We start from the raw sequence: 18,225 nt of genomic DNA on the forward strand, positions 1-18,225 counted from the left end.
ATAAAAAAAATCATACATCAAGAAATTTGTATTTCTTTTACACTGTGGAATCCCCAATTAAGTCCGCGCGATCTCTGTCCGGCATCCTGCCGCCACGCTGTGCCGTGTATCACTGGCCCTCACTCATACCAGACAACACAGTGTGATTTATTGGTGAAATATTACTTATTGCTATTAAAAATTGCTCTGGGTTCTTTGTTGGCATTTATGGGTATGGGTGTTTACAGTTTGTTTTCTGGGTTTTCAACATAACGTTTCTGATCAATGAACATATAATTCTTAATGAGCTTCCATATTAGGGATTCCTTAACAATATAAAGCCAAATCGAGGATGTTGGTGTGGCACCTTGGTTGTAAAACTGTAGTTTCACATTGTGCCGTATACTGTATATACTGGACCCAACCCTATGTAATATCAACGTTGCTTTGACTTTGCACGATCACGGTCTCATTACAGATTTCTCATTTGGAACCATTTTTGACTAAGCACCCAAATTTCAAGCCAAGCACCCCCAAAAATGTTAGCATTTTTGAAACTCTTTTCTATAATAAAGGACATGTTAAGCTTTGTTTATTCTTTGATGTGATGTTTGTTGCAACATATCCCTTAACCACTAGGGTCTTAGGGGCACCTTTTCCTGTGGTGTCTCGTGGGCAACTACAGCTTGTTGGCACCCATTCTTCTCCAGGCCAACTGAAAGAAAAAAATAAATGAGGAATAAAGATTGAATAAAAAACGCTTACTAAAAATTAGAAAAGTAAAAAGAAATAAAAATCTGAACAAGACCTCCCAAAGCGCTTCACACTTACCCATTCACACACACACCATTAGCGGCCATGCAGCCATGCAAGGCACCGATTGACTTGAAAAAAATGAAGACCATTTATCGTCGGAAATACTCCACTGCATTGAAATGTTACAGTCCATTTAATTCCTTGCACCGCTGCCCCCGCTTCCCTTTTGCTCAGCGAGTGTCACTTGCGGCATAGTGGCAGAGTCTGTGGATACTGAGATTATGTTATTTTGGAAGCACAAGAGTGCCGTAATTCAACTCAAAAAAGGAATATCTTATTAATAAAAACACCTTAAAACATCCATCCATCCATTATCTGCACCGCTTATCCTCAATGGGGTCTCAGCTGTCTTTGGGCAGTGGGCCGGGCACACAGAGACATACAACCACTCGTGCATTCACACCTAGGGACAATTTGGACCAACCAATTAACCAGACATGCATGTTTGGGGATATGGGAGGAAACCAAATACCTGGAGGAAACCCACACAGGGAGAACATGCAAACCCTGCACAGGATGGCTGGGTCCTGGATTTGATCCCATAACCTCAGAACTGTGTCTCAACACACTAACCACTGAGCCGCCATTCCGCCTCGCCTTTATACAAACATTCAATAAATAAAAGCTGCCTTTAAACAAACACCCAATTGATATACAGTTAGTGAAATGTCAGGACCAGAATGGAGACAGGACCCACTTGCGTTATATTTCTCAGTTTTATTGGGAAAAAAGGAAAGGGTTGCACCCACGATCCGGTGATCGCTCTGAACGCGGAAGTGGGACTTCCGTGGCGAGCGATGGCGGTGTAGGGAACGGAAAAAACAGGTCAGTAGCCAGGACAGGAGAGCAAAAAACGTGGTCGGGATCAGAAACAAGTCGAAAGCCAGGAGAGGAGACGTGGCCAATATCAAAAAAACGGGTCGAAGCCGGGGAACAGACGGAAGCAAAAACAGGTGGGAGTCAAGGTCGAAAAAAGCTTGCCTAGAGTGAACTGACGTCCGCAGACGGACTGACAACAGGTGACAGATCGACGTGGGTTTAAATAGTGACAGGGAGCCAATCAGAGTCCGAGGCAGTTGGCGCCAAAGGAGCGGACACAGGTGAGTCAAATCCTAATCATGACATGAAAAGCCTTCAGCAAAAATCGTTTCTTTGAAATGTTATCATGATTGAATTTAACATGTTATGTCACTTTAATTGAAATTAAAAATATGAGTTTTAACCAGCCAGATCTAAAATCGCCCCAGGGTTAGATGGATGTTTTCACAAATAAAAGTTCTACCCTTTCGAAATAACCACTTTGTGAAATAGCCAAACTATCTATCATTCGCAATGGAGTACCTCCATTTTTTTAATTTCCACTTTTTACGACGAGTTAGAATTCCTGAAAGCATTTTTTTTTGTCTTTAACTTTCGATTCCGAAACGCTTATAAAATGCAGTTATTAGACATTGATTTTCCTTTGTAGACGTTGGCCGAGCGCGTCCTCAATGTCTTTAGACGGCGACGGCTAAGGAGTTGAGGGCGGTGGCCGCTGCGTTTGAATGAGTGATGTGCAAGCGGCTTATTAAAGGTCTGGTAGGCGGCGCGTGCGCTGTATTTACACCAGGCCCGCTCCGCCCTGCAACGCCACGCTTAGAAAACTGATGGTAAGGCTGCCGGAGGAGGCGAGACAAGTGCAAACGGGGATGTAAGTGAGATTGTCCGGCTCCACTTGGCACCCCCGGCTCGACCGTAGCATCTTCCACCTCTCCTCGCTTCTCATTTCGGTGAACTGAAACCGGGCTCGGTCCAAGTGTGGGTTTTTTATCTTGTTTCCCCCTTTTTGGGAGCTCCATGGCTGCGACATTGGCAATGAGCGGAGGAGGAGGCGGCGGCGGCCACGAAGAGCCGTTTTACCCGTTGCACAAGGCGTCCTTGCCTGCAGGATTCCACCTGGAGGACTTCGGTTTGGAGTGCAAGATGCAAGACTCGGACAGGGGCGGCCAAAGCTTGTTCACGCAGGTAACAAGAAAGACAAAAACACGCTTGCACGGTGATCGATTGTGTTTGGGATTCAATGGGCGTGGCGGCTGTTATTTCTAACCGGCCTGCCAAATCATTTCGATCCATTTGCCGTAAACACGCAAGGCATCTCCGTGAATGTTTTTTTCCGAGTCCTGCATGTGCAGCCAGTTGGCGAACAGTTGTTGGTTCGAAACAACTGACCCTGGAATGAAAGGTCCCGCTAACTCTGGCTGCCCTGCAGGGGAGTAAATTAAAGCGAGAACACCGCCCGATTAAGAACAGCCGGTGTGGGAGCTGAGAAGTAGCAAGAGTGCCCCCCAAAAGGCTACTATAAGGGCTTGCATGCACGGAAACAAGGGTGTTCCCCTTATTTTTGTTAAACAAGTCCTCCAAAAACCTGCAAACAGAACAGGTGATCAAGCCTTCAGATGAGAAATCCCAACCTTTTCTAAAGCCCTTTCTTTTTATTACATCTCGAATGTTACAGAAAGCGGGTCCGCCGTAAAGGGTGTGGATGTCAAAGAATGCAGATAGTGATAATTATGAAAACGGCTTAAAACAATAAACAAAAGTGTAGAATAATAATCAAAATGACAAACTGGTATTCTATGAAATCTATACAATCGCAAGGTGTTCAATGTTAAAAACAGAATACACTGATAATTAATGAATGTTTTTTTTTACATCCAGAGGGCACTAAATAATACACACTGTCCCTTTACAGAGCATTAAGTTTACAATTACATATTATCCATCCATCCGTCATTGTCTGCACCGCTTATCCTCAGTAGGGTTGCGGGGGTGCTGGAGCCCATCACAACTATCTTCGGGCAGTGGGCAGGGGAACCCCTGAACTGGTTGCCAGTCAGTCGCAGGGAACACACACCAAGGGACAATTTGGACCGGCCAATTAACCTGAAACGCATGTTTTTGGAATGTGGGAGGAAACCCACGCAAGCATAGGGAGAACATGCAAACTCCCCACAGGAGGTTCGATCTCATGACTTCAGAACTGTTCCGCACACTCACAATTGCATATTAAATTTAAATAATTAATTTTCTGATTCTTTATAAATGGAATTTTAAAAAGTTTTTAAAGGGACAGTGTGTAATATTTACGGTATCCCAGTGGTACATAAAACTTTCACTCAGAAAAAAAATAACTTAAAACTCAGCAAAAATACACTAACCATCATACAGATTTTAAATTAAATAAATCATTGGTCGAGACATTTGTATTTCAAAACCATTTAAGTAACATTAAATAGAAAACATTTTCCTCATTTAAAATATTTATTGTATATGTTATTTTACATACATTATATACAGGAGTGTTCTCAAACAGCTCCTAGGGCTCGCCTCTCTCTTTATTTTGCAAAACAAATACCTGGATGTTAAAGCAAACGCATACCTGTCAACCTCAGCCAATTGCTCCCCTTGTTAATCATTGCATTCCCTCTTATTCAGCAAACATAACACAGCACCTATTTACTCATAGCAAGACAGACTCTGTAGAACAGGGATCTGCAACATTATGTAAACAGAACATTTGGGAAACTCACACTGACCGCTCAGATTCTTTAACATCTACCCCCAAAACGCCACAATTTACTTAAAGAGACAGTATGTCTTAACTAGTGCCTGACATAAATGTTTGCCACATTGCTGCTCCGGGTACTGAAAACCTCAAAAAGGCTGGGCAAAAAATGAAAAGTAAAATGGAGCATTTTGGTCTCTGTAGTTTGTATTCTCCCTTGTGCCTTTTAGCAATCGATTTTGGTTGCATTACACGAGGGGTCTCTAACATGGATAGCCCCCTAAGAACACCTGAGTAGCCCATGGACAAGTTATAAAAATAGCTTACCGTTGATGGGTCATTGTGATTTTGATTGTGTTTTATTAAGCCTATTTTAACAATACTTCTTTAAAAAAAAATCATAACCTGGTTATAACATAGTAACAACATAGTAATAACAAATGTTGTAATTTTAGAAACCAATTGAATAGAATTGTCTTTATTGACATTTATGTCAACAAGATTAGACATGGCACGCAAGAGTAAACGTATAATAAAGACTTTAAAGAGAGGAATAAGACATGAGAATTTCAAGAATATAGGGGCAAAAATATTTATAAATTAGTGCTTGGGGACTTGCCCAAGTTTTAATAATTGTGCAATGAAGAATTGGTGCATCGTAACAAGAGTGCAATAAAAAAGTTGTGCAATAATGAAAATTCCCAAATAAGCCATTAGGGCTAAACTTGGATGACACATGCCCACCATTTCCTGTGGTGTGTCTTGGGCACGTACAATACGTGCACAAAATGAAAGCTTAATCGAGGATCAACTTTGCTTGTGAACTGCTACGATATTGGCAATCTACATATCCTTTGCTAGCAGTGACTAGGACAATCTAGGTTAGAGCAAAATCGGTCTAACTAAAAAATGAGTTTACAAAAATTGTTTTACGGAGTGCACAATTTTAAATGATCAAAAAATATTAAAGTACGAGAAAAACGTATAAGTGGACAGGTATGCATTGGTACCAAAGCATAGCGTTAAAGAGTGGAGTGCATGCAGGTTTTCGAGTTCAGCTTTACAGGCAGAGTGGGAATGTGGCAGCTGCCTATTGATGACTACTTGATAAATGTCTGAGCAGTGATGCCACCAATCAAATCTAGATCGCTCGGAAGCTGAGAAGAATGCTTATTTTATTTATTTTCCTCCTTTTCAGGCAAAGTGTGAGATGGACCGCTATCTTTCCCCAGAACCGCTTCCAGACACTCATAAGTCTCAAAGAGATGGCGCTACTGGTGTGGATAATTTCTTTGGGGAGGCCCCCTATACCCTCAACATGAATCTCTTCCTCCCGGACGTGGCCTACCCGAGATCGAGCTTGGCCCAACGTTTGCCTCAGGCCCAGGGGGACCTGGTCCAGATCAAAACGGAGTCAACGGCGCCATGTTTCTCTCAGGGTCTCCAGGTGCCCACTAGTAGCTGCGGCTCCATGGAAACCAATCTGTCGGGCTTGCCCGACTTCACCAGCGCTTTCAATCAGCCGGGTGGCGAAACCCTGCCGGAGGTCTTCATCAAACAAGAGATGTCGTCGCCATTCGATCAGCAGCTCCACCAGCACGACGCCGGCGCCTCGCTCTTCCAGCTCCTGATTTCCGGTTTGGAGCATCACCACGGCGACAGCATTGACGTTCACCATCACCCCAACCCGCAGGAGCAACCCCTTCAGCACTCCCCTGCCATCCTCACCTCCTTTCGTAGCAGCCAACAAGATCAAACAAAGTCTTCCTTCATCGGTGGGCCCCCATTCTCGCACCCGCACTCTCATTTCTTCCAGCAGCAGCTGGTGCCCTACCTGCCGCCCTCGCCGCCGAGCTCCGAGCCGGGCAGCCCCGACAGGCAGAAGGAGCTGCACCACACCATGTCGCCGCCTCCTTCGTATGCAGCCTCCATTGCCTCCAAGCTGGCAGGCGGCGCAACCGGAGCGGCGCCCGATGCCCTGGCACTGCCCCTCGTCTCTGGTGCGGCACCCGCTGTCTCAGGGCAAGCCGGGCAACCCCCCCACACCGCAACCGCCACCACTCTAGTCCTGACGGCCGCCCGCTACAACCGCAGGAACAACCCAGATTTGGAGAAGCGACGGATCCACCACTGTGATTATCCAGGTAAGAATGAATTTAATCGCTTGTCATCTATACTGTTGCTTGAGCATTTTAGAGGTATCTTGTATCCATCTTATGCTCTGCAAGCTAGAACCTTCCTTTGCATAACTCGGGGGCACGCGCACCTGTTATGAGTCCCGATTGTGGACTGGTTTTAAACTGTCCTTTTAATACAACTCGTGACATCATAAAATACTTTTACATTTAGCATTAAACTCTTGAATAGGAATACAGTTTTCCCCTTGATTTTTGTGTGGTTGTCTTCAAAAAAGGTCCCGAGAAGTAAATACCTTTTTAATCATTAATTTAATACTCTATTAAACCCAAAGAACACACCCAATTTACAGGCTTAAGCAGTTGTTTAACAGGTAAAAGTATTGTAGCTTCTAAATGTTTTTTTTTTTTTAATCTATAAATAACTTGTTCACTCTCAAAATATACTCTGTCTCCATCATGTGAACGTTATGGAAAATGTCATTAAGCCTTACAATATAATTAAAAACATACCGTCTCTATGTTCATTGGGAAAAAGTTAAGAATATGTCCTGAAATCAAATAGTTTTCCATTATCAAACCTTTTTGAAAAAAAGCCAGCTAGCCACTAGGAGCCACGCGTCTCCAGAGAAAGTTTAGCGGGTCGAGAAGTTCAACTTTGTTGGCTATAGAAAGCATCTTCCTCTGCCTTTTGGTGCATATGTCGGTCCATAACATTTTGTTTGTCATGATGGCTTTTAGAGAAAATTGAAATATAAAGAAATCTGCGCATATGGAATGTAGGTTGGTTAAGCTGTTTCACATACGTGTATTACTCAGACTGCATTGTCATTGACGCACATGCAGACACAGGCAGAAAAGGAGCTGAGTGACTTTTTAGCCAATCAGAATGCAGAACACAATACATGAGGAAAATCTGCAAAGTAAGAAAACTTCCAAAAGTAAACCGCCATACAGCAATAGATTACTGTAATTCCAGTGTGCCGATGTCTAATAGTACCTTTTACTAGTATGTTATAATTGGCCTCCAGCAGGCTAAACTACTATGCTGAGTGGTGTGGCATTGGTGAATTTACATTTTGGAACCAATCCTGATATATCTTTGTTTTATTCCTTCAATTTTGCTCGAGAATTATGGACATTTTTCATCTAAGATAGTATTGAATTAAACATGATTTTTTGTGTTTTTATAGATATTTTTAGTGATTTGACAAGCAAGCTCACAAGCATAATCGGACATTGTTAATTTGCAGAAGGTCTCGGCCACATATCACCGTGCTATTGAAAGTATACAACGGTTAAAGGGCCAGAAGGAAAGGGTTCAAATGTTTTTAGAAGATTATTGTGACAAATTCACTTGTTATCTCATTTTAATGCACAGTTTAGTTGCTGCTTCAACTCAGGATTGTTTGTGGATTTGTTTAATCTCTGTTTGGTATTACCAGGGTAATAAGTGATTGCAACACCTTACTTGATTCTGTTTTTTTCCAAAACTCGATCTTTTCTCTTTGTGTCGTCAGCTGTTTTATGACCCTAGCATACTCGGCAGTCCGTTCTCATAGATGTTTGCGGTTTTCAAGACATCATCGGTATGATGATGGAATGAACCTGTGGGCGTATTTGCGTTAATTAAGCAGGCCTGTTTTGTCAGCGCGGAGGCTCAAACGGTTAACGAGCCACGTTTCATTGACTGGAATCTTTTTTACTTTTTTTTTTTAAATTCTCTCCGAATCCTCTCAGGATCCCGCGGGAGCTCCTCGATGTGCAGCTACTTGCCGGTCGAGTGGTGTCAGAGCGTATAAGGGGGCTTAGAAGCACAGCTTCTCGAGAGCATGTTGGTGCACGCACCATGTCTCCTAATTGTAATGATGCAGGCTGCTCTTGATTCTCTATTCGAAACTAATTTTCTGACGTTCTGAAAAATGTCAAGGCCATGCTGAAAAAACCCTTTTCGGAATGCAGAGGTGAATGTTAATTGTCACAATTGTGATGTCATAATTATCAGGTGTGGTTCAACCAGTTTCTTCCAACGCGGTGTGTTTGTTCATTCTACGTAGTAGCTAATTATATATTTTTTAGGACATCCATCTGCTGTGAAAGATCTCCAGGTGTGCTCGGGAAAATTTCACAAAAAGCCTTAGATTTACTTATTTGCATTTGCCGTACTACAGTTCGTTTATTGTTTTTGAGCCCTCAGTAAGGTCCAACTACAAATCGTGAAATAATTACAGTACTCCTCAAACATTTGTAGCTAAACTGAGTCTGTTCCTTTTCCGACTTTCTCACCCCTCACTTCAAAAGAATGTCGCACCGTTCACCGATTGCTTTGCTCATTTTGAGTACTATTTGTCCTTTACTGTATTTTAAAATAGTTTTAACAAAAACATTCGATCATCTTTCCCTGTTGCAATAAAACATGTCTAAAACAAGGAAACATGTTATTTAAATGAAATTGTTCATTTAAAGTACTGCTACATTATAATAATATTTTTCCCAGGGATTACTTTTTTATGTTACTAGATAAAATATAAGGCAATTGATAAATCTAAAGTTTAGTAAACACTCAAGATAAGGAGGGAAGACATCTATGGATTTTAAACCGGCAAGGAGAACAGGAGAGCAATCTTTCAGATAAGAAATTCCAACCTGTTCTAAAGACCCACCGCTGACCCCTTCCTTTTCTTTAAATCTCCTATTTTACATAAAGCAGATCCACCCTAAACGGTGCAAATCTGAAGGAAGAGCAACGTGATTGGTTGACAGTAACGATTATGTAAACGGTACGTAATAGTCGAAACAACAAACGGTGTGGAATAATCGTCACAATACCTATCTGGCATCTTATGCAATCTTCTTTGCAGCTGTCCTATTTTGAAAACATTATAAACTATTAAATTATTTAAAAAACAAATTTAGTAAGGGACAGGTAAATACACCAGTCCTTTGAAACACAGATTGGTGTTCCACAGCTTAGAACCTGCATCTTCAGACGCTAATATACTTCAACCTCATTATTAATTATCAATGTTGATATCAGCCCTGATTATTGACTCTTTTAATGTTTATATGACTTCTTCCTTTTGCACACGATTGACTTGCGTCACTTTCTGTCCCCACAGGCTGCAAGAAGGTCTACACCAAGTCTTCGCATCTGAAAGCTCACCTCAGGACCCACACCGGTAAAACATCCCCGCCATCCCTTTCCGATCATAATAAGAATAGCTCGGGACGAAAACCAGCGCGCGACTCTTGTTTCGGCGTCCGCCATCGTGTTGCCGGGCAGGGTGTCGTGTTGCTGGCACGCCGTCGCAGATGTGTAAATGTAGCCCGTTGCACCATTCCGCATGGTCGGCGCGATATACTATTCCATCAAAACAGGTGGAAGTTACACACTTCTGCCATGTGACCGAGTTTCAAGGCGGGATGACACTCGGGGTATGTGGCACAACGGCAGCTCGCTTACCATGAAATACTTGGGAATTTTTAGCAGTAAGCGCACTTTTGTCAATAATTGACGGTCAAAATCGAGAAGCGTAATAGTGAGTTTGTAATCAAGGAGGACGTTTTTGGGTGCGACAAAGAACCCCCGAGGTTATTTTTTTTCCCTTCTTTTTGTCCGTCCTTGTCTGCCCAATTGTTAGTTTGGACGAACAGAAGCAACAAATAAGGCCCAGGAGGTGTTTTTCGGGCCCCACCTCAGAGCAGCTAACTAAACAAAGCTTCTGTTGATATCTACGCATTCCACATTATACTCACACACTTACATACCGTATTGATTCATGTATAACACACACTGGAGTATAACACGCCCCCCCAATCCTTCATTGAAAATCTTTATAAGATTTTCTTTCACTTTTTCCCGGCTCAATCTAAGCATTGTCAGTAAGAAATGTTGACGAATGTGTGCGGCCATGACAAATCATTTATTGACGATGTAAATGTTAAGTTTAAACTTTAGTAGACACTCATAATAAGGAGAGAAGACATCAATGGATATTGAACTCGCATTGGGGACTGGGAGAGGAGCCATCAGATAAGAGGATTCCATCCTGTCCAACAGCCCCTCCCTTTAGCCCCCCGTTTTGTTGAATCTTCAAGTTTACAAAAACAGATTTCCCCTAAGGGGTGTGAAAATCAAAGAACAGCAACATGATTGGCCGATAGCTATAATGATGTAACGGTCAAAATAACAAACAGCGCCAATAATTTTGACTATAATCAAAATAACCAACTGGCATCCTATGAAATCTTTTTTGCTCATTATCAACAGAATAAACTTCAATCAGTGAACTATAAACACATGACCAAAATAAAATGTATTTATTTAATGTACTTCAAAGTCCGATTCATCATGGAATACACCAAAGACATGTTTCCCTCGTCGTGTTTTTTTTGGTTTTATTTAGATATTTCAGTATGACTTTCTGTTTTATCCATTCTGTATTGTTTGTCTCTGGTACAGTGAATTTTCGGCTACCTGCTTAATGAACTTCAGCATGATCGGCAATTTTGAAAGAAGCATCATATGCAAAACGGTTCTTCTTTTTGTACCAATATATCATTGAAAATATGATGAATACTGAGTTGAAACTTTATAAATCTAGCTATAGGTAATTATGCAAAACAGCAATACTCAAAGGTGTTGCCTGGAATTTGGAAATGTTCTCGCTGGCGACATCTTTTGGCTTAAGTCATCATGTCAGCCTCTTACAAGTTACTTTAGTGCATGTGCAAGTACGTGCATTTTTTAGATGCGCTTAAGTAAAACTTTTTTTTTTCTTAAATCTTTTTAGCAGTTTGGATTGGATTGAAATTTCTTTTTACCCCCCTCCCCCCTTTGTAGCTTCCTAATGTGTTGTGAGTCTAAAGGTAAAGTAAAAGTAAAACAATTAAAAGTATGATAAAATCAGATGGGCGCTTTGGAATTTTTTATAAAGGCTCTTTGATCTCAGTTGGGCATTGTTCACACATACTTAATGGAAAAAATATTATACTTCTAACTGTTTATGGACACCCCAATGATGCAGCCCATCTTTAACTCGTGGATCAGAGTGGGGGAGGAACTAAATGAAGAAGCACCTCCCCTCTGAGGACTAGCCATTGAATTACCTTATTTATTATGAAATGTTCACGCATCAGTAGCCTAGATGGTAGTGTGCCCGCTTTGAGACTGGGAGGTCGCTGGTTCGCGCCTCGGCCGAGACATACCTAATTGGTATAATGGCGGCGCCCTCTGTTTGGCTGCGGCTGCATCGACTCGCTACAACGGGTCAGGTGTATCGACATTTCGTTCTGTGTACATTGTTACATAGAATGACAATACAAAGGAAATTATTATTATTATTATTATTATGTGATTTTAGATATTTTACTAAAAAATAGACTGTGTGTCTCATGGGTCAAGATATGCAGTTACATTCAATATTGTATGATTTTTGTCAGTGATATGTTTGACTGATTGCACGTATACAGTGATATACTACCGTAAAGCCTTGGGTATGACGGGCACCCAAACTTTGAGTGCTTTTTTAGGAAAAAAAGTGCATTATACACGATTATGGTACATGCTAACCAACGCACACCTAAGCCAAGTCGGATGGAGAGGCTGGGATGTGGAACACGGCAATTGAATATTGCTCTGCCGCACAAAGCGACTCCCAACCAATTTCCTTATTGCCTATTCTTTGTGTTCTCGCCTGTTTTTTTCTTTTCTTCCACCTTCAAAAACCTCCCAGGATGCACATCGGCCCCCTCGTCGTCCTCCCCCACTCCCTCGCCGTCTTTCTTTTTGTTACTCGATGGGCCGCCGCTCTCCTTCAGACGCTTGACTGCACACATCCACCTGTCACTAATCTGTATGAGATGATTCCTAATGCGTTTGGGTCCTCGTGGGAGTTCCCCCTCTAATCGCCATCAACATCCATTATCCTGATTGTGTGTTTGTTTGCGTTTGCGCATGCGTCACACGGCTTTTTGGGTGTGTTGTCGGATATGAAGTCCCGCCCGGTTCATTGTTTTCTTTACAGATGCAATTTCACGTTTAAAACAAATAAAACCACAGCATTTACTGTTTTTTCCGTACTATAATGCGCACTGGATTATAAGGCGCACCCATATAATGCATTTTTCATACATAAGGCATTGGACTATATTGGACTATAACTAAGGCGCATGAAATTGAGACTATAGTAAGAGCTACCGTGTATATTTATGTGTAACTTTTATATATGTACAGCATATAAAAGTGAAATAATCGAGGTGTCGATAAGTGGACTCTATTCAAATTTTCAAAACCAATGTTTGCAATGGGATTTGAACCCAGTTTGTTGCAGTGATGGCACCACTAGATCACCAGTGGTACAGATGACACACACAAAATCCATTAAAGCTTATCTCATTGTTTTTAGTCACGGTGCCAGAAACACTGATTTGCATAGTGCATTTTGTCCTGCATGCGGTTAGGTTAAAAAGTCCCTCCCCTTTCTCACTTGTGCGTCGTTAACGTTGCGGTTTAATATGTATCCGTTCATAAAAGAGCTTGGACAGTATTTTGTTGAAAAGAGTTTATTGTTACTGTCTTTCGCAATGTTATTGAAGCACGGGTGAAGACGCGGGGAGACCGTTTAACCTATCAGAATGCTGAACAAAATGCACTGTGCAAATCAGTGTTTCTGAAACCGTGAGTAAAAATAATGTGATAAGTTCTAATGCCTTTTTGTATGTATCCGTAACAGTAGTGGTCAAGTGGTAAAGTACACTCTCCGCCACAACCTGGTTTGAATGCCATCGCATGCAACGTTTTGCGAGTAGGGCTAGCGATCATTGTCGATGGATAAATCATTGCTCAAATACCGTAGTTGACTGTAACACACACCGATAAATACTCCAATCATATCCACCATTTTGCCGTTCAAGGCGGACTTTCAAACTTCTGGCCAATTGGGAGTTTTTAGGTGCGCCTTTTATAGTCCGGAAAATACAGTTTATCGTCACAACAATTAATCAAGACAACTACTGTATTCGATAACATCAGCTGAATAGGAAAAGAGACGAGTCACTAAAAGGCTGTAGTAGAGAGTTTCAACTCCCAGACAGTCAGTGAAGGAATGTATAACATAACAAATACTGTACATTTATACATACGTATTTAAAAAGTCAGTCAAATGCAAATACATTCCTTTCTGATTGCTGTCGGGGTAGATGAAAGAGGTTTTTTGGGGGATATGACAGGTAACAAAGAAGATGGCCGACACGGATGGCCCCCATGGGGGTTTGGGGGTGGGATTGGGAGGAGGTGCACCACAGCCAACCTGTCTTTCTGGTTCCTTCTAATCCGTGTGACTCAACTCAGCCTCAGTCATGTTTATGTCACTTACTGTGCTCACTGTGGTGGGAAAAAGCAAATGACTTTTAAAACAGGCACGTCGAAGATAGTCAAAATCCTTTGAAAAATAATCATGAATAAATACCGGATCGGAAAAGAAATCCACCGTTCCGATTCACCGATACTTGGGCTCAGAGAACACCTTACCTGGGTTCCAAAAAACCCACGTCATTGACGTATTTTTTATTAAAAATAAAGAAGACTAACAACCTACATTTTTTTTTGTAATTTACGGCCTCCTTCTATTAGGTTGTTTTAAACAAAGTATTCCTTGGGTTTTAAAACAATGATGTGATTTTTAAAGAAGGTTTTAAACAACATGGATTTTGATACGTTTTATAAACAAAAATGGAGCCTAGTTTTGGAGGACCAAATTTCTACTTTGAATTGCTTCTTTCAATACAGCCCAATATTTTAGGTTATCAACAGTTTAAAAAGGGTTTAAAACAGAATGGCTCTTGCTCCAAAAAACAACTCGCGCTTATGTTTTTTCAAACAAAATCATCCTATTTCTAGTTTTGTTTCGAAAAAGACAACCGTTTCTTTTATTTTTTTTCTTCATGAAACCAGAATTCACCCCCTTCCCCCCACCTATCTAAGTAGATTTTTGTGAAAATGGCTCAGTTGAATTAACCCAGTTACAGTGGCCCTTCTACATACAAGGTTCCCGGATCCAGCTCGTATCTAGAATTTTCGTTCTCTGAAAATTTGCCCATTAGAAATAACCGAAAACCAATTAATACGATTTCAGCATTGCAAAATCATCCAAGTTTAGCCCTAAATATTCAAGATTCCAAGTGTTTATTGTCCTATGTAAAGTAAAGAACCGCAACTCACTGCACAATGAAATTCTTACTTTGCTGTCCACGCAGTTGCCAGCGTAATAAATTTAAGATACTATATACATGTGTACATAAAAAAATATATCGGATATCAAGAGATAAAAATACAAGATTAACTCAAGATGAGTTAAGGTAATAAGATAAAACACAGTTAAAAGTGACTATATTGAAAGAATGGTCCGAATATGGTCCAGTTTAAAGTGTCCATAGTGTAATAGATACTTAACCCATCTTTTCTTATCACCAAAATCACATTTGAAAAGTTATAACATACAAATACAGTATTAAGAAAAATAAGATGATATTTATGTCATGTAAGTTTTTCTATTGTGTCGAAAACTGTGACATTATATTAGGAAAAATATATTCGATAATTAGTCCCCTAGCACTACAATTAATTATTCAGTCAGCCGACACAACGTGTTAGAAATATTCCAAGCATTTATACATAACAGATTTTATCACTCTCATGCGTATATGCTTATGGCACTTTAATAATTTTGGCTGTTATGCTAGTTGATTGAGATTGACAGCTATGGACAGATTCTGCAAAGGAGTGTCTTAATTGTGGCACAATGTGTTACTTTTCTTAGACATTTCCCTTCTGATTTTGCCAAGACTAGAATCTTACTCTATGGGGACAATGATAATCTTGTTCATTCATTAATGTGCGTCATAATTAGATGAGGCATTTGGCTGCGGAAGGGAGTCATACTTAATTACCCCAGTTTACTCGTATTTTAATGAATTTATTCACTTTGACATTCCGAGCACTTGGCAGAAATCACGATACCTCCTTTTCATTTAAAGACTGGGTACTCGTTTGATCTCTAAGGGGCTGCTTGTATTTGCAACTTTTTGACCCTAGCTTTCATTGACAGGTGAGAAGCCTTACCGGTGCACGTGGGACAGCTGCGACTGGCGGTTCGCCCGCTCGGACGAGCTTACGCGCCATTACCGCAAGCACACGGGCGCAAAACCTTTCCAGTGCGCCGTGTGTTCGCGCTCCTTCTCCCGCTCGGACCACCTGGCCCTGCACATGAAGAGGCACCAGAACTAACACTTGACCACGCGTGAAGCCATTCGCTCATGCCAATTTTGAAAAAATGTCTTTTTTTTTTGTTGTTTTTCTAATTTTGTTTTTCCTGGTCTCTCACCAACACCCATCGTGGAGCAGGAACAACCAACAATCTTCAAATCCACTCAGTCAAGTCTGAGGTGAAAAAAAGTTTGGCAGGCTTTTGAAGTCTGCGACGATAGCACTTAGGATGCCTGCGCTGCGCAAAAGTCAGCAGCGCGGGGAACGAGCGCTTAGCATGTTTTTATTCCCTGCGCTGAGATGCGGGGGGTTCGATTCCTGGCACTGTCGGGCCAGCGTGGAGTTTGCGTACGTCCCACATTCCAAATTTATGAATGTGAGCTTCATTGGAGAATATATTGGCCATAGGTGTGAACGTTCAACTGTTTACTCACAAATTTTAGGATCAAACGAAAATGCACACAAACTGAATTTGACGTCCGAGTTTTGGTTATTGCATTTGTTTTGAGTACACTAATTGCTGTTCCTGATTCACCGCAGTCAGGTTTTGACACCAAAAGGAAATATTTTTGAAAAAATAATCTACTGCAGGTATAGGGAACCCTGGTCGGCAAGAGGCATGAGTAAAGTGTCCCTTAGCCAATACAGCTGCAGTTCATCATCAAGCTTTGTAGAAGTTGACAATGAGCTGAAGCTGGGGTGGAGGAGAAAGTCATTGAAAGCAGGTAAGAAGATAGCTCTCAAGGTGATTTCCATCTACTGGTAATCATTATTCGGATACATTTATTTCATACAACCCCCTAGTTTGGACCCCAATCTCGTTTAAATCCCTAATTTGAACCCAAAACTCGAATTTGAAATGCTATCCAATTTACAACCTTAATTTGAAACCCTGCCCTTAGTAAAAGTTTAAGGTAAATGATTATAAATTAGGATTGGAGTTCCTGAGGGATTAGGATTCCAAATTTGAGTACTAAATATTGTTTTGTAGGTTTATAGTTTAGTAGACACTCAAAATAAGGAGAAAATACCTCAATGAACTTTGAACATGCAAGTAGAAATTCCATATCAATGCTAAAAATATTCTATTAAATCTTTTAGGTTACAAAAAGCAGATTTGCCCTAAAAGGGTGTGAAAGTCAAAGAACAGAGACATTATTTGCCCATTGTGACAGTGATATCAACAGTGCATAACAGTATAAATTGATAAAAGTAAGGCGTAATAGTCAAAATAACAAACTGGCATCCTTTGCAGGTGTCCAATATTAAAAACAAGGATTTACTTATCACTGTTGTATCTGTAATTACGCACATTCCTTTTATTCCCGATTACAAGACTCAGTGTGACTTTTGTCATTGATTTCATTTTGAGAACAACAAATTGTGCAGAAAATTCCAATGCATGCATTTCGGGGGGTCAAATTGAGGTGTGTGCATTTTCGGTTCCTCGTGCAAATCTTGTGAGCAGTCGTGGCGACCAATCTGGGGCGGCCCCCTCCCCAAATCAGCCGCGACCCTTGTGACCATTCGGCCTGTGGAAAAGTATGAATGAATGTGTGAAACTAGACAAGCCAAATCTTATTTTGTTACTTCAAAGAACTGGAAAATCCAGGTTGTACTTATTTTGGGGTATCTTTTTTTTTAAGATTTTTTGATATGCACTAAAGAATCGTTGATAGTGAGTAAAAACGACACCACTGGACGGACTATCAGTGCGCCGGTAGATGGAAGGAAGGGAAAAAGGACACGGGCATATGGTGTATGGAAGGAATTTTTTTTTTGTTTTCAAATTCAGCAGGAGGGAGGTTGCTAAAGAGCAGCAATTAGCCGATCAATTATTCATTTTGTCTTTTAGCGAAGCAGACAAACACGAGCAGCTCGAAAAACACTCTCGTCTAATCCCTTGCATCTTCCAAGCTCCTTTATTTTTTTGAAACCAACGCCTGTGGTCATCTCCACTTTCCTTGGAAGTGCCTCAATCCCGTCTGCTTGGGTTCAATCGATGCTAGCAGAGTTGCGCTGCACTCAGACTATTTAACAATCACGGTGCTGTTTTTCGTTTTTTTCTCAACGGAAAAAAATATTTCCTCGGCCGACGTGTACGGTGCCTTTCGAGGGTATTGAGAGAACCTTTTGACATGTTTCCATACTTCAAACTTAGAGATAAAGAACTCAAAAAATGCTTGACAATCGTGTAAATCAACTAAATTCATCCAACATTTTATATTGCGCTAACAGATAAAAACGGAAAAGTAGGGGTTGCAAAACTACTGGCCCCCGTTTACTTAATACTTTGTACAACCTCCTTAGGTGTATTAAGTTTTGCACATCTTGAAACAGAAATAGTTGTCCATTCTTCCTTACAAAACAGTTCCATAAGGTTTGACGGTGATCATTTGTGCTCAGCATTCTACTTCTTTCCACAAATTATAAGATTGAGTTTTGGACTTTGGCTTGGCCATTCTAACGCATTTTATATTGTTAGT

General features: G+C 41.0%; 1 protein-coding gene across 1 annotated transcript; it reads left to right on the forward strand.

Annotated features, from left to right (window-relative positions):
• Window positions 1-2,273: 2,273 nt before the first annotated feature.
• Window positions 2,274-17,422, forward strand: klf5a (Kruppel like factor 5a). Its single transcript, XM_088351754.1, has 4 exons — window positions 2,274-2,799; window positions 5,538-6,483; window positions 9,594-9,653; window positions 15,582-17,422. The coding sequence occupies exons 1-4, from the start codon at window positions 2,632-2,634 to the stop codon at window positions 15,758-15,760; spliced, it is 1,353 nt and encodes a 450-aa protein (XP_088207880.1). The 5' UTR covers window positions 2,274-2,631; the 3' UTR covers window positions 15,761-17,422.
• Window positions 17,423-18,225: the final 803 nt, after the last annotated feature.

This window comes from Urocampus carinirostris, chromosome 13, assembly GCF_059441175.1.
Source record: "Urocampus carinirostris isolate Australia breed hairy pipefish chromosome 13, RoL_Ucar_1.0, whole genome shotgun sequence".
NCBI classification, from domain to species: Eukaryota; Metazoa; Chordata; class Actinopteri; order Syngnathiformes; family Syngnathidae; genus Urocampus; species Urocampus carinirostris.